We start from the raw sequence: 24,671 nt of genomic DNA, 5'->3' as shown, positions 1-24,671 counted from the left end.
TTCATTTAATTTTTACCTTGTGAAAAATTTTTGACACAACCAAACATACTTGTATTAATCATGACAGAGGTATTTATACATTAAATATGACACACTACAAGGAATGATTCCTCTTCACCTTAAAAATAAGAAGTGCAATCCACACAATGGGTCCTTAAAGGCTGTACCCTTAAATTTTGCTTTGTGAAAACATTAGTTATTCTGGAATAACTTGGCAGAAACAGGAGAGAGATTTTAATGGATGTTTCTGGCCATTCTATGGAATTTGCATTTTCATTTGTCTGACAGGTCCAATTTTCTTTCTATTGGGAGAAAATGTTGAAATTTTACTATCTCAATTTTTATTAAATACTAAAATATCCACTTTAAACTTCACAATACTGTGTTTTAGCACGACATAGCCTCAGAACAAGTAGTAATTTAATTACAAATTAATTCTGAGTACATATGTATGTAATTATTGAAATAGTTGTTTCCTGACTGAATTTTAGACATTTTCTTTACAACTTTGGACAAGTTAATATCAGTGATGTGTTTTTTTTTTTTTTTTCTGTCTTCTTTAATATATTTGAAAAAAGACCCTTTCAAACATTAAAAACAATTCAGTCTCTTGGTATATTTTAGGCCAGTACAATATTTATGATATATGAGTCAGAGGATCTCAAGTGCTGCATTTAAGATACACATCACTAACTCTAATACAAAAAAATAAGCAGACCAGGCAGATACCATTAGGACAAGTAAACAAACCATATAATGTGAAGAGGTTTCTAGAGAGTATGAACAGGAGCTACAATTTACAAGACCTAAAAATCTTACCTTGGGAAAAGCTTAATGAACCCACAGTAACAGACAGAAATCCAGCTTGCTCATTTTCTAGGATTCCCAAAGCTTAGCAAGTTGTACCATTGCTTGTGTCTTACACCTAGAGTAGGTACATCTTCTGAAAGCTCCTTTGGTCACTAACATTTCTACATATCTCTAGCTAGGACTGGAAAATTTTAAGATACACTCCATAAGCCTACAAGGTTATTTAACCTTTTGGTATAAATTTCACGGATATGATCATGGAATGGAAGATTGAAGGGGGAACAACAAAGACACAAAACAATGGACACTGTTTTAAAATTTTCTCCCCTGTAGCATCCTAGACTGTCTGTGAAGGCAGAAATCAGACTTTGTTCTCTGCCAACATTTATAAAGCTTATCTAAGCAGCTAAGGATGAAGTCTTAAATGAAAAATTACATGTTACTATACTGGATCAGATTACTCATCAGAGTACCAGTGTCACAGTAGCCATTTTTAAGCAGAGAGATAACAGACTGTTAGAAGCTGATTTATGCATGAAAGCACAGCTTACACCTCTTCATTTTTTCATATAATATCATAGCTAGCTGCATTCACCACGTAGACGTCTCTTTGTTTTTATACCTCTTAAAACCTTGGCCTCATGCTCCTTCATAATTAAATGTGTTAATGTATAGTTTAGTTAAGAATCTTTGTTTTTCCTGTGAGAAAGATTAAACAGTGATGTCAGCCTAGTTTCTCTTTTATTCACTTTCCAGTTGCGTACATCTAGTCCCTTTTAACAATCTGTTCTCAAATATCTGTTCTAATCATTTCAGTTCACAATCTGTTTTTGGTTGGGTGTTTGTTGTTTGTTTTTTGTTTTTTGTTTTTTGTTTTTTTATCATGTAGCACTGAACCTCTGTGTTTGCAAGTTTTATTTACTCACTAAGTAGCACTCCTCTTTGCTTTAGATGACATGAATCATTCAAGCCTAAGCTAGTCACCAGGCTGTCTTTGTAGCCAGTGGAAGAACTGCCAGAAGGCAACCCTTGCCCTTACTTTAGATGTCTGAGATGGTATGAATTGCTCTCCTGAGCAGTAGTTTCCCTTGACTATAAAGGAAGAAAACTTAGGGAAATTTTGGCAAACTTTGTGATGCTTAAAGTTAGTAAAATGAATCCCAAACATATAATCTCAATTGAAAAGAGCACTGCAAGTGATGGCTACTGAAAATTTTTTTTAAATCTTTATTTTCTACAGACTGCTGGTTTTGCACACTAATGCTGTTCTTTAAGCTTTGCTCAAGAGTGACCATGGGATTTTACTGGATTCTTTTAGGTTTCTACATTATGTATGGTTTGAACTACTCCCTCTGACATGCTCTGTCAACACTGAATTTAATCTGCCAGTGGATATCCCATTCTTTTCATTTTGCTATACCCCCTGGAGATCTTTTTTCCTGTCTTTGACTAGTCTAAATAACTTTGTGATATCTGCATATTTTAGAACATTACTGATCACTCAAACATCAGCATTCATAAAATTAACATTAACAAAAAGTGTTTTTTTCATGCTGAAAATTATGTTTATTTTCTGTCAGTTCCAAATAACATTCATGAAAACACACTGCACTTCAAGATTATTTGGTATTCTCATTAATATCTTCTAAGAGCTGTAAGCTTGATTTTTGACAAGAGAGTCTTCTTCAACAGTTTTTTGGCTGCTGATCTTAATTTATTTGACAACAGAGAGAAAATTTTCCTTTACAAAAGAATCCTAATCTGCCATAGAAATATCTGTCTCCTAATACTGCTCCCTTTTTCCAGTTCCACATTACACCTATACATTTAAAGACAGTTATGTTTCTGGCACTCCAATTTTTCAGTCTAGCAATTTTTTTAAAATTAAAGCATGAATATTTCTTGATAGCAGTTCAGCCACCTTTTAGTACATTTCTTCAGAACTCTTAGTGGTTTACTGCATAGGGACCCCAAATCAGCCAAAGCCCCGAAGTGGATCTTGTTAGGACTTCAGCTCTCCAAAAACATTCAAAAGGCTGTTAAAAGCCAAGATTAATTCTTTGATCTGAAATTAGGAGCTCACCTTTTAAAACAGAGAAAGCTGAAAACAAGTAGTTAACACAGAATAGCAATATGGTTTAAAAGTTTTTCTCCCACTGCATGTTGTATCCTTGCAGGTGGGCCTGCGCTTTCAGCTAATTCAGGGACTGAGTGTGTAGCAAAAGGTGTTTTTTCACACTATCCTTTTCCTGTGCTTGCTCATCTGGTCCTGAGGAGGAGGAGGAGGTGGAGGATAAAGGAGAAAGAGCAGGATGAGGAAGGAGACTTCCACCTCCTATCAGAGGATTTTATTTCACTTAATAATTTCTTAAAGGAATATAATATAGAACTGAAAGCACACAAAACAAATACCATCTATCCCACCCATGCATGATCAAAGCAAATTGTTGCTTTTACATTTGTTAAATTTTTCATAGCATATTCTCTATCCTTGAGACAACAGCTAAGAGAAGATGGGCCTTGCTTTAATGGAAATGCATTTGATTTGACTGAGCTGCCTAAATAAACTCCAAAGAGCAGATATTGGTTTATCTGAATTTGAAACCAGTTTCTGATGCTTTGTTCAGAAGTAACAAAAAACTGGAGTTAGAAACCACTACACTGAAAAGTTTAACAGTGGCATGGCAACTTTCCTCATGGACCTTCTTAGCTATCTCCAATGTATAGAAATGTAGCTTGGTGTAGGCTATCATATAGTTGAGGTAACTTTCATTACTTCCCATGTGCCATGAGCTGAGGATCTACAATGGACAGTCATTGAGCATGGCTGTTGTGTAGCAATTTTTTAAGCCACAGTTACTTGCTTCTGTGACTTGAAAGAAAGAGGAAATAAAATTCCACCTGTGGAGGATCTCAGGAGATTAGCATATCTGTCAAACAGAATTAGATGTTCAAATTGTATATGAACCACTACAGTGCTGTTCAATTATAAATGAACCTGTAAACTGAAATTAGCAGAAACAAAGAAGTCAGTGCAATACTGTGACATTTGCTACAGAACTGGATTTTTTTTTTTTTTCTGACAAGAAGCAGCAGTTCATCTTTAGTACTGAATACTTTTTCTCATATATCTGAAATGCAGAGTGATTCTAAAATGAAAATATACATCTGAAGGTGCTGAGGGAATATTTTATGGTAAATAACTGCGGAATAACTATTGAATAGTCCTGTTTAAAGATGCATATTGGGCCTCCTTTCTGCAAATATCTGCTTCTTGCATGGAAATGTGTTTGCTGACTTAAATGACAAGAATGTTATTACAAATTATAAACAAGATCTCACAGATTTTTAAACTCTTGTTGATACAGCAGAATCAATGCTAAGAGAAGACAACTTCATAGTTCATTCCTCTCAGTTGAGATCAACATAAATGTTCCCTAGGTTCCAAGTACGTAGCCAATCAGACACAGTTATGCCAGTCCCTTGAGGATAACTTCACTAAAACTGAATTACTCTAGATACATTCCTTCTTTCTTTGTGAAAGTAAGAAATTACTCCTTGCTGATAACAACCTTCAGTCCCCATCTCACCATGTCACCTGAGCTCAAGTATTCTGGTCAATGAGTTGCATAGCAGTGACCTTGTCCTTTTTTGATTACTGACTGAGCAGAGACAATAAACTCACACAATATGTCAAGGCACAGAGCTAGGTAGTCAGAATAAATGTATAAATTAATTTTACTTTCCTCAGTTTCTTTCTATTCCTTTGATGGTTATATAGTTAAGAACAGACCCACTCTTGAGTGCCTAAATATATCTTACATGTGGGAAGAGAAAGATAATCAAAAGAAAGACTGTTAAGATTACGCAGCTATCTAGACTAGCCAGTGCACAGCACAGTTGCTGATTCAATTGGAAAGTTGTTGCTGTTTCCCACTTGAAGCCATGAATATGTAGAGAAATATATTATTTAAATGCATCTTCTGAAAATATTTTCTACTGTTTTTTTCACATTTTTCAGAGGGCAAACAGATCAGAATGCAGTACAACATGCCAAGCAGCACAGGCTGTGATCTTCAATTCTCATTCTTTTATTTTGTCATAAAAAGGCCATGGAACAAGCATTTCAAGAAACTGTCTTTTCTTTATAAATTCGTACAGGGTCTAGCATAATGAAGGACTGACAACTGGAAGGAGCTGTAAGTGGTACTACAGTGCAAACAGTAAACAACAGAAATAATAAATCACTGGTTAAAAGCTAAAGTTCCTCATACTGCCTACTGAAATGTTTTAAATATTTTAAGACTGCCAGAGTTCTTTCTGGTGAGTTCTTTGACATGTCTCCAATACAAGGCTGTGCCTTACAGGGGCTACTGTTTACAGTCCTGTCAATCTATATATGAACCGAATAAGAATAATAAATATTTACTATTGCACCACAAGTGTAACATTCTAACAATTTCCCTGCTTTATTCTGCCAACTAATTTCTAAATGACTATATTTTCTAACTAATTCCACTGAATTGCTGAAGAACTGACTGACATATAGATGCAGGAAGATGATAACTGAAAATCTGAAAGAATTTATCTACACCAGAAGTTTAGCTATCAGACAAACAAAAAATTTGAACTTGTTCGTGGCATAAAACTACCTCATACTTTCCTGGCATAAAACTATCTTATACTTTCCTGGTATTACAGAAGTGCACCTATACAAAGATAATTGAGTAAGGAATATACTAAGCAAAGACAAAATGCTTAGAAAAGAGCTTTTCAAACAAATATTTTTTGTTGTAGAATTTTAAATAAAATGCTGTGATATTGCAAAAGCATTTAGGGCTACTAATAAGTGAAATTCAGTTGCTAAGAATCTTCATATTTGGTATTTGTTATTATTTGACTACCTTGCCTGGCACTCTCCATTGCTGAAAACAAAGTTCAAAAAATAAAACTGAATAATATTTTGAATCTGTCATACACAGAAAAAAAACTGATTTAAGAAACCGTAGGCTTAAATTAATTTTGGCAACTAATAGATTTTTTTTTAGATTATTGCTTATCTGTTTATGATAATTATTATCACACCATGACAAAATGTATGTGCAAAGTCTGTTCCTTGGGAGAATAGAATGGATCATGTCAACAAAGTTAACATTTCTCAAGCTATTAAGGATATCATTATTACCTTAATTAGCATGATTTTCTAAATTAGAATTTGAAACACTATATATCCTGGAAATGCTCTAACATATCCCTAGAATTCATAGTATTCTGATGAGTATTTTCTGAATTTTATTTAGAGTCTGAAACTTTGCATTTAAATCTTGAGTTATGATTATGAAGTCCAATGTGTAAGGCATACCAAGTGTCTTAAACCAGCGGGGAGATAACCAAGCAACAGAAGTAATCTGGAGGAGGAGAAGCAGCCCAATCTGGATTGTGATAGAAGCAGCCACTCTATAGTACATACTTGCAATTTCAATAGGTCATATATTTGATAGAAGAAATTCCTATTTCTTACCTACATTTCCAGTCATTAGGTATGAATTCTGAAAGTCCATCATTCCCATTCCAACAATGTGTATAAAATCTTCAATCACCTGCATTAACTCCACTGAGCCTGGATAGATCTAGCAAAGGAAGGTTTGACATGCTGTTAACTATAATATCAAAATCTCTACAGCAGCAAATTCAAATAAAATCTAAATGCCATCAAATGAAATGTAAGATTTAACAGTCAACTTGCTCTTCCCATGTTTCAATACCAAACATTTTTTGTCACAGTAGAACAACCATTTTGTCATTAGATCCTCATGTGAACAGACACTGCTTCCCATAAAGCTGTGTGAAAACAGCTTTGTGCTAGAACTGTGGAATGTTTACTCTAAGTCACTGCACTTATAAAAAAATATTTACTGGCCACTACTTTCATTAATGGTTAAAGCATTTCATATTCCCGAATAATTCTAATTAAAATATTTTCCCTTCCTGTAGAAGATATCTTCAATAACTTCAGAACTATTGACACAAACAGCTGAATGCAAATCTTACCATGGCTTCTCCAGCATAATAAACCTTTGTTGCTTTAATCAATATTTAAGCAATATAAATTGTTACTGTAACACTATTTTCATTGCTGATGTGGAGAAGTAGAATCATAGAATATCTGAGGTCAGAAGGGACCTCTGGAGTTCATCTAGTTCAACTCTCTACTCAGAGCATGATCAGCTCTAGCAGGTTTCTCACCTCTACATCCAGTTGGATTTTGAACACTTCCCAGGATAGAGAACCCAGGTCCTATCTGTGCAACATGTTCGAGCATTCAATCACTCTCACAGTGAAAAGTTTTTTCTTATATTTCAGTGGAATTTGCTGTATTTTAATTTTTGCCCATTCTTTCTGTTCCATCACCAGACACCACTGAGAAGAGTGGCTCAGTCTTCATTACTGTCTCCTCTCAGGAATTTTTAACATTGACTGGATCCCCACTGAGCTTTCTCTTTTCCAAGCAAAATAGTGTCAGCTCTTTGATCTTCTCCTTGCATATCAGATGTTCTGGTCCCCTACATATCTTCATGGTTCTTTGCTGGGCTCATTGCATTGCATCCATGTCTTATACTGGGGACCCCAGAACGGGGCACAGTAAACTAAGATAAATTGCAGTCACCTTTGCATTGCTAATGCAGTGTCTCAATATGACTTTCAAATTGGTAAGGACTAGCACATTTCCAAGAAATGTAACCTATTTGCAAAGCTGTAAGCTACTATGATCACAAACACATTAAAATTTTTTTATATTTAACAATAATGATGCATCATCAAAACTGCATTGAGGGTCAAACCAGTTATTAATAACCTTAAAAATTCTGCTCATATCACAAACATGAAAAATAATTTTTTGTTGTTATGGCCTGATATGAACAGGACAATTTTCAGCAATACAGTATTTTGCAATAGAAAAAGCAAATAGAAAATGACCTGTTCATGATGCTTTTTCTTCATATCAGTGAGATCTCCAAATTTCACTTTATGAGCAACATTCAACTCATTCTTTCCACTACTGGGACTGCAGACACTAAAAAATGCCTATAGAGACAATAAATTCCAGCATGCTGCACTCCATCTTCATTTGCTTTATCTGTCTATATCCATAGCTGCTCCATTCAGGATAGAGAATTGCACAATATGCTTTGTTTTCTACATTGATCTTTTTATAAAAGTTAGAGCAGTAATACCATTTCTATGAATAAATTGTTGTTACATTTATGATCTTAATAGGTTGCAAATGCTGCTTCATGTGAAGGAGACTTAACTTCCATTTTTTAATTGTAAATTACTGATGTAGTAAGTATGGTTTTTGCATCCATCTCATTCAGAGCACACATACTCCCAGATTGTGTACTATGGATAAATTTAAGTGAAAAGATTTTTTCACCCTAGTTTTTTGCACGTAAAATTTTATAGTAAGAACTTCAGCAGAGACTGTTGAACAGTCAGTGTTATAGAGGTACTCTTCATTTTTATGTATCTGAAGTACTGGTTAATCAATAGGATGCCAACAGATGGTGATGAAAAATATGCAGAATAGCTCCTGTGTTTTGAAACACCAATATAAATTTACGCATTGTACTCTTTAACAAAAGCAAGTATTAAAGCGAGTGCTGCTCATCTGAATGCTATATAACCTGTAATTAATGGCATCAACTGCTGGCATTTAATCTAGAAAAAAGGATGTGCTGAGGCATTGCAGCTGTATACTTGATAGAAAGTCAGCAGTTTGCTGACAGTGAGTAAGATTTTCTTTCCAGCAAAGAATCCAGAAAACAGGCTAAGAGAGCTAGGCTAACAGTAGCTGTGGAGTTCAAGAAAACCATGCAAGCTGGCAAAAAGAGTTGGTTGGACTGCCCCTTGGTTTGTCATATTTCATTACCAAAAAAAAAGTAAGCTGAGTGGCTGAATTGGAAACAGAATCACCTTTACTCTTTTTTAATGAGTCAATAGTGTTTGCACTAGATTGCATTCACAGCACATAATGACTTATGCACATTCTTTTCAAGTTCAATTCCTATCTTGATTTTGACCTAAAAAAGTCTTTGCACAAGACATAGTAATTTAAAATAATACTGTTTCTGTTTTAAAATCAAATTCTATTTAACCATAATGTTTCAGTGTTTTATCCAAAATATGATAGAAAATAATATTCTGTATAGAAAAAACTGTTTGTTTTCAACACTGAAAAAAAAAAAGAATTTTAGGTGTACTTAGGAGTTCAGCTCACCCTTACTAGCCAGTACAAAGAGCTATTTGTTTCAATAGTTGCTTTAAGATTGCTTGTGTAACTGCCCAAGAACAGTAACAAGACCAGTGGTATAGTTATTTTGGGTGACATAGCTCAGGAGCCTAAGATTTAGTGAATTCCCCAGCTTTGTAACCAGGTAGCTATGGTCCCGCTGCTCCTGCATTCAGCTCATCTTGGTGCTTGGTTGGGTTCCTGCCTGCCTACCAGTGATGTACTCAGGTCCACAAGAAAATGAATTACCAGGCAGAGAGAAAGAGCTACAGAAAGGAAGAAATAAGTTGTCCCCTCTCCCTTTTTCAACACTACTTCTTCTACCAGCAGCACTGAGGGGTGAAAACTGGTAATTTGTTGTTCCCTCTTCTATCTCCATGTTCTCACCATTTCCTCTCAGGTGACATCCCCTGATCTTCGCGGGACAGGTGGTGGACATGGTATGGACAGGCAGTCAGAGGGGAGGTAGAAGATGACAAGACTGGTAACATAAGGAGTGGTATTCTGTCTGTTCATTAGTGGGGCTAAAATAGTTGCTTAATATTGGTTCTTTAACCTTAGTGCTGTTTATAGAAACTGCCCACATACATGTGTTTTTGCTGCTTCCATCCATCACCACTGAAGAAAATGACATACTTAGTCTATTTTTGTAGCTGGCTCTTATACAGAGAAAAAGAAAAACAACAAAAGAAAAATACAATTGCTGGCTAAATTACAATGGGTCAGCTGCAGCATCATATGACCACTGCAAGGTTTGAATTGGTAGCAAAAGGTCCTGATCTTCTCTTTCTTAGTCATATTATAAAGATGAACATACAAAATTGAAGTTAAATAGCTTCAAAGATCTTCAAAATCTAGTGATTTACTGAGAATCACATTAAAAGTGAGTAAATTTCAAGTATCAATGTAACACAGTGGCAATGACCTACAAGAGCAGACCAAAGATCTATGTAAGGTACTTTCTTGCCTTTGACAGTGGCAAATAGATTTCTAAGGAAGTGTATAAGGGGGCATGCACATAGCGATACTTCATTTGGAAATCTTCCCCAGCTTTTAGCACTTTTTTTTTTTTTCCCCAAAAAAACTTCCTTAAGCAAAACCAGGATCTTTCCATAACCAGTCCTATATGGACTTTCCTTTCATTGTCTGTTTACCTTTTTAACTCATGTACTTTCAGTGACAGTGAAGTCCTGCAACCTGACTTTCTGTAGAAAAAGTATCTCCTAGTATTCATTCTGAACCTGCCACTATTTTATGTCCTTTATTTATTTTACAAGAAATACTAGTGAATAGATTAGCTATTCCTGCATCACATTCTCCAATCCACTCCTTATTTTAAAAGCTTCTATTGCACATAAGCGCAGTTGACTTTTTTCCATACTGAAATATTTGCTTGCTTTAATCATTCTTCATATAGAAATGTTTTACTGCTTTTGACTACCTCCATAATTTTTTCTCTGTACATAATTATCTGTTCATCCCCATTGCCACTGTTACTTGTATCGGAAAAAATTTGGTAGTTCTGTGGTAGAATGTAAATATTAACATTGTCCCAAAATGCTCTTGGAATAGGCAAGTAGAAAATACATATATGCTAGCAAAAAATTTGTTTCATTTGGATTTTAAACTCTCCTGTTATAAATTAATGATTTTTGTTAGACTTTACTATTTTGTAAAGTACTATCACAATATCTAACTTAGTCCTGAAATTCATCAGTCTTAAGGATCAGAATTGTTATTATAAATACAACCTTTTAAAAAAGGTCTACTGCTTGGATTTCTGTAAGTTCTTTGGTGGTGTTGTATGAGTTCTTTAGGTGAGTTCTGATGTGTTCTGTTTAATAAAAACATCACTGCAGCTAGCCTTTAGTAGCATTTTTCAGATTTCATATGTATTTCATACAACACGAAAAAGAAAGACATAATGAGTAATACCATGGAATGCAATGGAAATCTGTTCACAAAGAGAAGCACTTTATATTCTTATATAACTTTAAGGAATTAGCCAATGGGTTCTGGTATTACTCCTTTTTGAAAAGGATCAGTTATTTCCAAAATATTGTCTCACTTAGGATTTCCTTTCATCTACAGCAGCGTGTATGATTAACCTGATTTTTGAAACCATATATTCCACTTTATCATGACTTACTGAAATAATGTGTGGAATCTGATGCAGTGACTGTCAAAATACAGTTTCTAATTTTTTTAATTGATGAGTTACAAAATGCAAATCTTACCTGTTGTGCATCTTCCCATTTCTCTTTATTTTCTTCATCTAAGAGGTTACTAATGATTTGAAAGAAGTTCTGAAAAATCAATTAAATAGAAGTCAAAGTAGAATTACTTTCAATGACAGAAACAGTCATATCCTTAAATTGATGCTAAGGAAGTTTGTTTTTCTCTATTACAGATGCAATTCTGCAGCCTATTTTCTGTCAGTGGAAGAGATGAGACAACAAAATAATATATTAGACTGATAAAAGAGCACATATATTTTATGGTTAATTGTTCATTTTTGGCCATATATTCAGGTTCCATACTACTGCTTTGTATAAAATATAAACTGTTTTAAACTTCCTAAACTTCTAAATGTGATGGTGTTCTATTTTCAAATTGCTCTCATTCCAGAAACTAGACAACTACATATTTTCAAATAAACAAAGTATACTATGAAAACGCTAGGCTCAGGGTCACTAGTTTCTATTCAAAACATGAAAATGATCCTTAATGACCATAAATAGGGCATACTATGGTATTTTATTGACAAATGCAGGGTGAAACCAGGTTCATCTTACTTTTTAGAAGTTACATTTGCCTTTGTTCTTTTAATAATTTCAACAGAAAAGGAATAATTAATTTCTATTTATTCGATGCTAAACTGTTTATCTGATTCTCCTATTCATTTAACCGTAAGGAAAAAATATTTAGCATTTATTTTTTTTAATCATGCATTAAATCAAGCATTAAAAAAAAAAACTTTCTTCCAAGTGTTTCCAAAGATTTTTCCTTTCTAATTTTGTCTGCTCTCTCTATCAGTTTGTATTCCCAACTTCTTCACCTAAGCTAGGAATTTGTGCAGTCTGTTCGTCTCAGTTCTGTATCACTTTTTGTGGAGAATGTCAATTTTGTCTACAGCTTGTCAATTATAATTTATCTGTTCCTTCATAAAAGATACATGTAGTTTCCACTGACCTTAGCTGAGGAGTGCAATTAAGATCCTCACAACCTCTGAAAAACCTTTTAGTGGAATACCAACCATAGGACCGTATTGGAACTCAGATTAATCCCTCACCTGCACTTACTTTTAGCCATTTTGGGGGCATAAATAGGGCTTAAATAAGGTTTAAGCAAGAAGTAACTTTAACTTACTGTTTAATAAAAGCACAAAGCATTTGACTGCATAGTGAATATCAGAGATCAGAAATAACTTCCAACCTTAGAGTACTATGGATACTGTGGTTGTGCTTGAAAAGACATTCATGTCAAAATATTGTGGAAATTTTAGGTGTCTCACAACCATGTAAGTAAAACATTGTAGGATACAAAATCAAATAAAACTTGTGAAAACAATTTTTTTTACATTAAAATTACTTTTACATAAAAATATTTTTACCAGTTTAATACAGTCCTTACTGTAACTACTTGGCAAGTGGGATGATCCATCTTTGCCTCTTCATTAGGAAGTTAATTATGCTAACCATAATACCTACATGAATAAAAACTGCTTTAACTTGGAAAATTTAACATAGCTGTGACTGACACTTTGGTGAACTTGGGCAAAGTAATCATGTACATTAATGAGGGCACACTTCTCTCACTGAAGTCAGTAACAGAATATCCATAAGCTTAAGTAACACAAACCTTCATGAAAAGAAAGGAAATGTCTCAGCAAGTTCCTGTGAAAGTGACAAGTATGCATTGGGGTGCGATGATGAGGGATAAAGACAGGACATGAAAGAAAAATGTTCTCATTGTTTGATCCAATTTGCAGTGATACAGAAAGGAAATTTCCAGTTAAGCTGAAGATGAGTAAAATGTAGCTACATATAGCTTATATACCAAGAATACCTTTCATGCAAAATACTTAAAAGTATTTACTTAAAAGAGTAATTTAGTATTCACCATAGTTTAGGATTTGCCAGTTTAACCAGGTTGGGAAATCATAATTGCATAAATGCAATTTCAGCTAGGAAAAATGTATAGCTTTATTGGTCCCCCTAATAAAATAAACCATACTGGTCAAAGCAGTTGCATGGCACTATAACCACATCTACTCTAGGACATTATGATTTTGGCAAAGAGTTCTACTAGGTAGGGTTGGCTTTAGGGGGATTTTGCCTCAGGAAAACACTTTTAAAAGCATGATAGTTCTGTGCTCTTCCAGTGTAATACTGTGGAGATGCAGTGGACAGAAATTTTAGCTAACTTTAACATGTTAGGGTGCCAGCAGTAGTCTATCTGCAGCAGCACGGAGCTCAGTGTGTGATAATTTATCATACTAAGAAGCTGGTTCAAAGCTAGTTTTGCACTACATTGCAGCCACTGATTCCCCTGCAGAAACAGTCAAACAGTCTAAGCCTTAATTGAAAAAGTGTCCATGCCTGTGTAATGAGATCTATCTGGAGTAGCCTATATCGCCTGAAAATCACACAGGAGGTATACCTGTTTCTTGTAGATGAGAAATGCCATGGTTTTGCTAATAATCTTATGTGTTCAATTAATCTTATGTTTATTTTAGTTACATGAAAGCATTCAAATTATCAATAATTAATAGATATATATGTGAAAAAGTTTATAAATAATTCTAGACTCAAGCACAAACAAAAGATGACTAATAATTGATTTAATATGTACTTTGTACTTGCCAATAAACCATAGATAGGGTATATGAACCTAGTGACAAGAATATCTTGCTTCTTACGATCTTTTTTTTTTCTATATTTCTACCTCTGGTTGATGTCATATCTGTGGTAGCAGTGAAGACTGAGATGTATGAAGATTTTTCAGTCAGGAATATCGGTGCTTTGTGAATTAAACACAGAGACAATTAAATGGCTTTGCTGCTTCAATAATGAATAGATATGAGATGCACTCCAAAAATGTGACAGAGAAACAGGGGTTAAAAAGTCTTTCACCTGCTTTGACTATTCTCTTGTTCATTGCATTAATGCTTCAAGAAACAACATTGCCCTTTAGTAAAATGATTGACAGGTATGAAGGATAAATTTAAGAAGCATTATGGATGTGATCTCATGGTATTACTGCAGTAAATGACAGACCCCCTTGTAGAATCAAGCTCCTTCCTTTCATGGCAGGTCTTATGTATTACTGAACTGGCCACCATAGAAAATGTTGTGACAGCCAGGGCCAGATTTTGAAGTCCTTTATTTTTACCCAGGCTTTTCTCAGGATAATGTCAGTTATAGCTGGGAATGAACAATTATGTTTTCCTAATTTAATTTCCTTCTTTTCAATCTTTTTCTTCTGTAATACAATGGTTGCAGTTGTCTGTTTTAGTCCAAGTCCTCTGACCCTCTCTGCAGGAATAAAGCTGTCATAAATCCTTTTATACAGCTAGAGAATAATTCCTCCCTAGGAGGAATTAATGGATAGCCTTAAGTCACCTCCACTTTTGGACTTCAGCATAGAGAGTGTGTGTCTGGGAGGGGGAAGGTGGGGTAAAAAAGCATTGGGCAATCCTGTTAATCCCCTGACTGACAGCAGTGGTCCCTGTGGCTAATATAAATGGTATTATACCGCTCTAACTTCTTTAGGGAGAAACCTTGTTTCCCATTGGTCGTTGAAACAGGATATTGTACAAATCACTTTGTCATCCTATTCTGAAAGGTAATTCCTTTCCTGCCATCCTGACTTTAAAAGGTAGTTCAAGCACTCATAGACCAGTTCCGGAAAGTGTCTCAAAATGTTATTTACATTATGCTTATTTAAAATGTTAATTATCTTCCAGGTAGTCCCCTTCTTACACAAGTATAGCACAGTGGCCACCTCATAGCCTAAGTGTACTTACATAATATATTTTAAAGTAATTCCCATATTAAGAGAAAGACGTTGCTTGTAGAATAATTGCATAACTCTTGTTTCTGCTATTTCTGCTACAATACTGCTATTTTCAGTCACTGATGCAGGATACCTTCCACATTGTTTAACTGCCTCATATATGGTTATTTTTCTTCCTGACACTGTATATGTAATGTATACATAAATATTGTTGAAATAAAAATTAATTTTTAAATTTTCAAAAAAGGTTAAAATATGCAAAAAGAAAACCAGTCATATAATAAATAACTAGATGCATATTTTGGAAGCTTTGTTTTGCTCTTGGTATCTGTTTGCCTAAACACGGTGGCTTTTTCTATGCATTAAATCAGGAAGTGCCATCTTCACTTTGAGTAATTAGCCTGAAATTTTCAAATTTGATCTCACTTTTCTGTTCATTCCTTTTTTTTTATGGAGTCTCTGAATCACATCTTTTGCACTATTCATAAATATTAATACTGGATATAAGCCAGAGATTGCAGACATTAGAGGAACTATCCAGATAGATGGAATGTATAAGAAGCAAATATACTCAGACTTACACATTTTTCCTTTCTCAGTTTTAAAGGAGGTTGAGGTGTGGGATTTTTTTAATGGACCTTCAAAAAATACTGTTACCCATAATTAATAATCTACTTTTCTGATATCATACAAAACGATAAATTATTTTCAGGGATTTTAAACCTCACTCATGCTTTTCTGAGAATTTGTTTAAAACAAAAACTCAACATCTAAGAAATTATACTCTTTATCTAGTGCAAAGAATAAAATGGAATTCATTAGAACACCACACAGAGCTTCCTCAGAAAGAGTAATCTTGGTATTTTTGTGCAAGTTAATTTAATTTTAACTTTTTTGTCACTTACTTTGCTGATGGCTAGAAAGTATGAAAATGCATGATAGTGGAAATAAAAATTAAATACAACCCTCCAGAGTATGGTAGCATATGACCTACATTTACATATGGGAAAATCCTGATTTCCTCAAAGTCGACAGTAAAATTCAAACTGATGTTACTGAGTCAGGATTTAATTTTATATCATTAGATGTCAGTAACAGGAACATTGCTTAGTATATCCCCTATGCAAATCAGAGGCTTCATTCTGATTTCACATACTTTTCTGAACACTATGCACTGTTTTTTAGATTTTGCCTTAGCTTGCAATTTGTCTTTTTTTTTTTTTTTTCTGTTTCAGTGCCTTTTTATCAGCAGGATTTAAGAGCTCTTGTTATTTAGGCATCCAAATCCTGAGATATGGGTAGTTCTTTTGTTTGATAAATCCTGCATTATTTCATTCACAGTACGGTTTACCAATTTTTGCCTTTTTTCATTTCTTCACTTCAAACTGATTAATAAAAAATTATTAAAATTGTACTAATCATTTTGCCAGATTCTGACAGAATACTATTACATAATTTGGAAACAGCTGTACATTGCTGAAGGGAACAGAACTTTTGGCACTGTCATTAGTGGGAAAAGAATCAAATTCTCTCTAATGTGTGTAAAGTGCAAATGACCTGATCTACTAAGCCCATGAACAAAATCACTTGTGCCAAGCAGTTTCTCAAGGCTGGTTCTACCACAGATTTCTGTTGAGCCTGTGAACCATGAAAAGTCACATTGGGCTGTCAAACTGTTGAATGTATGAAAAGTTTTCAGTAAATAACACCCTGTTTAGTAGGAAAACTTACTGAAAGTAGGAAAATATAGTGACTCTTATACAATTAAAAAAAAAAAAAAAAGGATTGTCCAGCCAGAATACTTGATTGTCCAGCCAGAATACTTTTAGAAAAGCACAGCTCAAAAGATATTACTTCCAGCTGGCTACAGGCCAACACAAGAAATGGTTTTATATAGAAGTTTATTTTTCTTTGTGGATAGAAAGACAAGAAAACTGAAAATATAATAGCAAGATCTTAAAAACTTAACTCGGAAAAAATGATCTTCTCCAAAATACCTCCATTTATCTGTATGCATATATTCCAAAACCTATTTATAATCTATGCTTACCTTTACACAAACAAATATGTACACATGACCTGCATTAATAACCTTATTATGAATTTATGAATGTTCATTAAATTATCTTTTTCATAAATAATATATATATATCTATCCTCTTAGTATTCTTTTTCAGTGCATCTACAGTCTTTGAAAAGTGTCTAAAATTCTCAGGTATAGATGAAACCAATATCCTGATCTGGAAGCCCTGTGAAATATTTATTTTAATGAACATTACACAATGAGTTGTGCAGCCCATTATGTAGAAATAATTATAGTGGTTTTACCTCTGATAGTATTTTAATTAGCATGTCGTACAGGAAGAGTTAATCTAACATGTGAAATGGAAGACTCGTATCAAACGTACTATCCATCACTCCTGTGCACTTTTAATGAGCTTTATTTATTTGAACTGAAGAAGCAATGCCAGAATTACATACCTAAATGCTGTGGATAGATTTTTGAACTGAAATGAACTAGAACAAACAACACTAGCAAATTGCTTAGTGCAGCAAAATACCAACACATCCCTATCAATCAAACCAAACCTTGAAAGTGAAAGATACTTACAATTTTACAAAGAAAGGATTTTACATTTTTTAATTGCTATCTTGTTTTGGATATTTGTCTCATTAAATGTAGCTGACATCCTATTTTACACTTGTATCTTAGTTTTAAGTGAACAATATTTATGTCTATCATTCAGAAGATTTAGTTTCCTCAGTGGGTAAAATAGGTGACATGCAGTATACTGACATGAACTCCATCAATTGAAACATTACCTTTACAGTGTTTCTCTTACCTGCACCCCATCAGATGCAGGGATATAACTTGCTCTTTTAAATGTGTCTGTAACATTTCTGAGAATTTCCACAGAAATAAGAAGGTCCCCTGCATAAAAGTTTTTCCTCTGAGTTAAATCCAATAGTGTCTTGGTTACTTGGGACATGCCATCACCAGCCAACATCCTCTGTCCCTTGGCAAGGTGCTCTTTAATCTGTAGCAGAAGAACAAAATGAGTATCAGAACCTACTTTACTGAGAAAAAGGTATGATAAATGCTAAACAGACAAAAATATTGAATATTAAAGCTATTATACTATTAAATCTTAAAGCCATTATAACAAAGTTCATCCTGTTAAAGAGAAGAAAAAATAGTAGACTATGATGACAGAATTATTATGTTTATCAGAGAATCATGGATTTTACACTGAAAAATTCTGAAGCTGTCATATTTCACCCATTTGCTTCTATTTGGACACCAACAGTTTCTTAACAACCATGTTCTCAAAGGAACTCCATGGGCTGGACTGCAGCTTTAATCTACTGCCATGATGTAGCAAGGAACTGATCTTCCCTAGAGGAACAGCTGTACAACCACTGTTGCCACTAAACAACAAAAAGCTCTGAAAGGAGTAAATGCTAAGGCAGTCCTTGTTATTATAAAATCTAGTTTGCTAGATGTATACCCTCCATCTCTGCCAGCCCAGCTTGGCTAGTCAATACAAGAGCAATGGTTTAGGTGGAAGCTGATTATGGTGCTTTCTTCTGTAGCACTAACAACACAAAGGTGCTAACTTGGAACAATCCTGTTTGTTTTTTCAAGAATTGAAAATTAAATTATGAATTGTTCCTGTGTATCAGCCAAGAGAGCATACTTTGGTGGTAGTTCTCCCTGTAGATCTGTACAGGGCGTATGTAACATATATGTACTACATATATGTACAAAACATATATGCAGGTAGAAGAATCCTCCTGATAAGAAGCTGAACTTGTGGATCTGATTAACTCTTAAAGCTGACTCAGCATCCCAGGAATATGCACAGTGTATCACAAAGATGTCACAAAGCCAAACAAGGCTGAAAAAGAGTGCAATGGTTTAAACAACCTATTTTGAAATGTGCATATAAATTTATGTATACAAACACAAGTTCTTCCAAACTGAAGCTAAAAGAAACATAAATGACCTGAGACCTTAGACCTTACTCTAAGCAGGAGGGCTAAAGAGAAAAATCTGTGCAACTGGCAACCAAAATGCTGACATCACATCTGTGAATGTATCTTCAATTGCTTTTTAACTTGGCCTTATTACTGACATATAAAGAGAAGGATGACTAATCTAACAAAATTTGGTGGTGAAGGAGAAGGAAGAGTATAAAGATACCTTTTGTCACTTCCAGATCTCCCCAGCCACTTTGTGTGGATATATGGGGCCTCATTAAAAACAAAAAATAGAAGGATAGATATGTAGTAAAAACAGTACAGTGACTAGAATTTTCAAAATAACTTTCATTAAAGTAATTTTTAAAATGCAATTATCCTTTAACATACTCAATCTAAATACTTTTTTCTTCATGCTATTCGCTCATACTTTGGTTACATTCTTAACCTGTCTTGAGATAAACTAGACATATGTAACACAGCTGGGGCTGGGTGAAGGGGTTGTTTCAACTTATGTCTATGGCCTTAAGTCATCTTTGTAGCAGCTGGGGATTGTTAATGGACCACAACAAGCTTACCCAAACCCTAGAAATACTTAAGACTTAAGGGAGAACACCTGCCTGCTGTAGAATTGACAGGGAATGAATCTGCTCTATACCATGAGTTCAGAGTTACAGGCATGATTATACAATCAAATATTTTCAACAAAAGTTTCAGTGAGAACTGAGGCAATTAACTGGGTTTTTTTAACAAATATTTTAGCAGAAATACCTCCCTCAGTCTTCAGAATAATATAATAAGTAATTTGACAAAAAGCTTGCTTGCAGAAATCCTTTTGTTCAGTTTCTATTCATTTTAGAAGGAGGCTTTGAAAGTAATCTTATAGAAAAATAATAGTGGAGAAAAAGGTACAAGAATGGAAGAAAGTTCATCTGAGTAAATTCAGGGATCTGATATTATATACATAACATTATAAACTACTTTCTTGGGAACAAGCAAAAGCACACGAGAATTTGATTTGTGATTGTGCCTGTGAAATGTTGCTATTTGCCTCATCTGCTCCCAAGCTGTGTCTGGGTAGCAAATTAAAAGAGCATCATCTAGCACAGTAACAAGAGAATAGCAGAACTTTTGCGGGAACTCGTCCAGCTGTTCACTGACCCCAGAGCGTATTTCCAGATTTTGAGGATTAACAATGTTCAGTGTATCTTTAGTCAAGCCCAAAAGATGTACAACATAGAAGACAGTCCATAAAGCTGAACTCCCAAATCTAACATATGCCTCAGGATGTATTGTGGGAAAGGCATCACACAAGAGAGAACAAAGAGGTTCTTTTAATTCCAGTAACAACAGCAAAGAGATCAGTCCTCATAAAAACTGTACCACACTCTTCTGCTTCTATAAAACACTGGTAGGAAAGTTGTCAAACTATTCAATGTGTTATTTTATATTGCATTAATTTGCTTCTTTTTGCTCCACCTGTAGGTTCACCCCCCCATTTGTTTTTCCATGCTCCTGCAAGACTTTAAACTCACATTTTAAAGATGTCAGGTGCCAATTTGTTGTTGGTTTTGGACCATGAATAGCACACATAGTCTTGGTCTCAGCTGATTTTGGAATGCAAATAATAAATTCAAATGATCCTAATTTTGACTGGTTTTTAGGCTTTTGAGTAAGTGAAGCTCTGTTTCCAGTGAAAAATTTTGCAGATATCTAGCAGCAGAAGTGGGAGCTGTAATATACAGACACTTCAGTGTTTTCAGAAAGACATTTTGATTGCTTTTGGACATAACAATAAAAAAGGTCTATCAAGTGCCCACAATGCCACAGGACTAAATTGTTACACTTACTTCAGAAGTATCCAGGGTTGTGGTACAGGTCGTTAAGTACTTCAGAATTCTTGGCTCCTAAAGTTACAGCTCAATTTGGAACTCTTTTTAAAAAATGGTATATCCTGAAAGCTCAACTTTCCAGCACAAGTACCTTTCCTCCTTTGGGCCACATCATTCATACACAGCTTGGTGAACACCTTTTCTTCACTCCCTCAAGCTCCAAACCAGAAATTCCTTCCCCTGATCCTTAGCTACCTCTTCGGGCCCACACTGCCTTGAGTTAGACTAGCAGCATACCCTTAGAAGTAGCATAACAAAAGTTAGTTCACAATGTTTATAAGAAAGTGGGTGAAAGAGTTAATTAGTAAAAAGTTTTGACTACAGACCGGCAAGCAACATGCAGGGCAGGGTAAGAATTAGCAGCCTGTTTATTTTCAGTTTATTACATAATGTATTTTCTTGCTCTAAGACAGCCTACAGCTCCTCAACACAGCTCTAAAATCACAGGCCATTCACTCAATTGATATAAACTGATGCAGCACTAATAAAGCCAATGAAGATGTCCAGATTAGTGTGAGTTGAAGGTGGTGGATTACTTGCACAGCTATCACAAGAATCTTTCAGTATGAAAATAGAGAATATTCTCATCAGTAGTTAATGTCTTTCTCACAGTACTGCTTATTTTCTAGGCTATGGTCACTGTGATATTATGCAATGTCCAAGAAAGCTATTTTGGTCACCACTGTAGGTACTTGTAGTTCTCTGTGAAGGTCATTTTTTAGTGGTCTTACAGACAGGCTCATTAAAAATAAAGTTTATGAGCCGAGAGATAGTGAAATGAAGCAGCTGTTAAAGTGACACTTCAGTTGTCAGCCTAACCTCTAGCCGCCTACACTATACGGCTGCATACTTGAAAAATTACTGAAATGTTTAACTGGACTTTGACTCAGGGTCCAACTGCTGTTGTCCCTCGATTGTCAGAAAGTACGATATAATTAAAATGCCTCTTTACAAAGTCAGAGCTCCTAGGCCTCCGGCACTGGAGTACAAATTTATTACTGCATAATAATTACTGGCAACTTAACAGCTAGACATGGTTTAAAAGGACAGAAAACAATGAATCCTCAAGAAACCGATAAAAGATTTAAAAGAATGATTAATTTGAAGAGTAACTATGCTATCATCCTTTTTTCATTACTTTTTAGGATGATGTTGGATTCGTGTCTATGTATTACCAAACATGTCATTAATATATTTTATGGCAGTGGGGACTATAATAACCTGAATTAGGAAACCTTGGATAGAATTGAGGAAAGATAGTTTTAAATAAAAATATATCCTGAAATTGCTTATAATCTGCAAACCACTTTGCTTTGCACCTCCACAACACAACACTAATATTTTGTAAAATATTTTTCATAATGCTCCTAAGATGTGGAACGGGAAGGAGTATTCACATCACCTGCAATAGCCACTTGAATTACACAACTGTATTAGAACCCTAAAGGCTCTTGAGAGTGTTGGTTCCTCTACAGAACAACCCAGAACACCTGAAATCTTATCTTGAATGCTCTGAATCACATTTCTTGACCTCTGGGGCTTCTAATCTTCAGGCTGAAATTGTTGGTACTCCTTCAATAAATGTCACCTCTATGACAGAGTAACCTGCTAGGCTAACATGGAGCGAGTGGTGAACAGTGTCTACCTGGATTTCTCCAAGGCTTTTGATACGGTTCCCCACAGCCTCCTCCCAGAGAAACTGATGCATTATGGTCTAGACAAGTGTCTGTGCTGTGGGTGGGGAACTGGCTGACAGGCTGCATCCAGAGGGTGGTGGGAAACAACTCATTTTCAAACTGGCAACCTGGCACAAGTGGGGTCCCCCAGAGATTGATATCGGGCCCAATGCTGTTTAGTAGCTTCATAAGTGATCTGGATGATGAGACCAAGTGTACCCTGATGAAGTTTGTTGATGATATCGAACTGAGTGGGGAAGTAGATACTTCGGAATGGAGAGCCATCCTGCAGGAAAACCTAGATAGGCTGGAAGAGTGGGTTAACAAAAATCTTAAGAAGTTCAACAAGGACAACGGTAAGGTCCTGCACCTGGGAAAACATATTCCAGGAGTGCAGCACAGACTGGGATCTACCCGGCTGGGGAGCAGCTCTGTGGTAAGGGACCTGGGGGAACTGGTGAACAATAAGAGTGAACAGTGTGCTGCTGCATCAGTGACATAGAAAGCCAACAGGATTCTGGGTTGCATCAACAAGGGCATCACCAGAAGAGATAAAGAAGTCATTATCCCACTCTACTCAGTGCTTGTCAGGCCACACCTGAAATACTGTGTTCAGTTTTTGTCCCTGCTATACGAAAAAAATGTGGGCAGGCCGAAGAGGGTCAAGAGGAGGAACCACAAAGATGATCAAAGGCCTGGGAAGCCTGCTGTATGAGGAAGGGCTGAGAGATTTGGGTTTGTTCAGCCTTGAGAAGAGAAGGCTTAGGGGAGACCTTATCACCATGTTCAGTATGGAGACTTGCTTTTTTCAAGGAGTCACATGGCAAAGACAAGGGATAATGGGTAGAAATTACTCCTGGGGAAATTATGATTGGACACAAGAGGAAAATTCTTCACAATGAGAACAATGAGCCACTGCAGTAATCTTCCAGGGAAGTAATGGATTCCCCAACATTGGATACTTCTAAGAGTCATGTGGAGAGGGTGCTGGGCCATCTCATCTAGACAATGTTTTTACCAAGAAAAGTTGGACCAGGTCATCCTTGAGGGCCCTTCCAACCTGGTATTCTATGATTCTATGATTTTACATTAAACTTACTTTTATAGTTACCAGCATTGAGGTCCAGAAAGGTTGGAAATAAAATGCTGAAGTCTGTGGGCTTGAAGTTAGGCACATAAACTAAAAAGGCAGAAAATATATCTTTGGCACCGGAAATATTCCCCTAGGTATAATCCTGCAGTTAATCGAACTCATGCAGCATGTTGATGTTGAAACTATAATGTGATGTCATTGTGAGAAAGCTCTCCCTTTCAGCTTTGAGAAAAACTTAATTAAAGGGTGTTTTTTTCTGGTTGTCGGCAGACAGTCCTTTAACTCTTTTAGCACAGAATCTAGAAGTTTCATTTACTTTCCTTTAATATAAGTAATTACTTACAATTTGTTTGTTTATTTTCATGATGCTTTAGTGTTCAAGAATATTATTTCATCCATCTTTTGAAAGAAACAGAGTAGGGTCTAAAGATACAGCTATGCGTCTTCAGGTATACAACTGAATATTTATAACCTAATGTCATATAAGAGTCTTTTTCCTTCTCTATGCATTCAATATTTTATGAAGGAGACTGCTAAAGCAATATAAAATAATTTTCCATTTTCTCATCAGTGAAAATAGTTAGTAATCTCTAACTAGATCACAATACCATAGTAATAAATAGTTTCTGCAGAGAATAAGGAAATCATGTATTCCTCTTGTTAATAATAGAAAAGGGAAAAACTAATTTGTATACATTGTGTCAAGAAAGATTACGGATATATATTAAGGAAAACTTTTTAACTGTAAAGGAAACTATGTACCATAGTGTACCTGAAGGGAATATGCAGTCTTCCATATAGGAGGCCTTAATAACAGTCAAGAAAATAAAATGCTGGAATAATGCGAATATTTCTGATACTTATGGGAAAGACTTTTGGGCTGGATGATCTCATGAATTTCCTTTTGATTC

General features: G+C 35.2%; 1 protein-coding gene across 5 annotated transcripts in view; it reads right to left on the bottom strand.

The window, feature by feature from the left end:
* The window catches only part of ADGRB3 (adhesion G protein-coupled receptor B3), a 478,609-nt gene that overhangs the window by 227,852 nt on the left and 226,086 nt on the right, over positions 1-24,671 (bottom strand). For all 5 annotated transcript variants that reach the window (XM_074895819.1, XM_074895821.1, XM_074895820.1 and 2 more), the window contains 3 exons: positions 17,962-18,156; positions 11,338-11,406; positions 6,332-6,440 (listed from right to left, as the gene is read on the bottom strand). In XM_074895819.1, coding sequence (XP_074751920.1) covers positions 6,332-6,440; positions 11,338-11,406; positions 17,962-18,156 — 373 coding nt within the window. The remainder of the gene's footprint in view (positions 1-6,331; positions 6,441-11,337; positions 11,407-17,961; positions 18,157-24,671) is intronic.

The sequence above is a fragment of the Athene noctua genome, chromosome 1 (assembly GCF_965140245.1).
Source record: "Athene noctua chromosome 1, bAthNoc1.hap1.1, whole genome shotgun sequence".
In the NCBI taxonomy this organism is placed as follows: Eukaryota; Metazoa; Chordata; class Aves; order Strigiformes; family Strigidae; genus Athene; species Athene noctua.
This window is presented reverse-complemented; position numbering and strand designations above follow the sequence as displayed.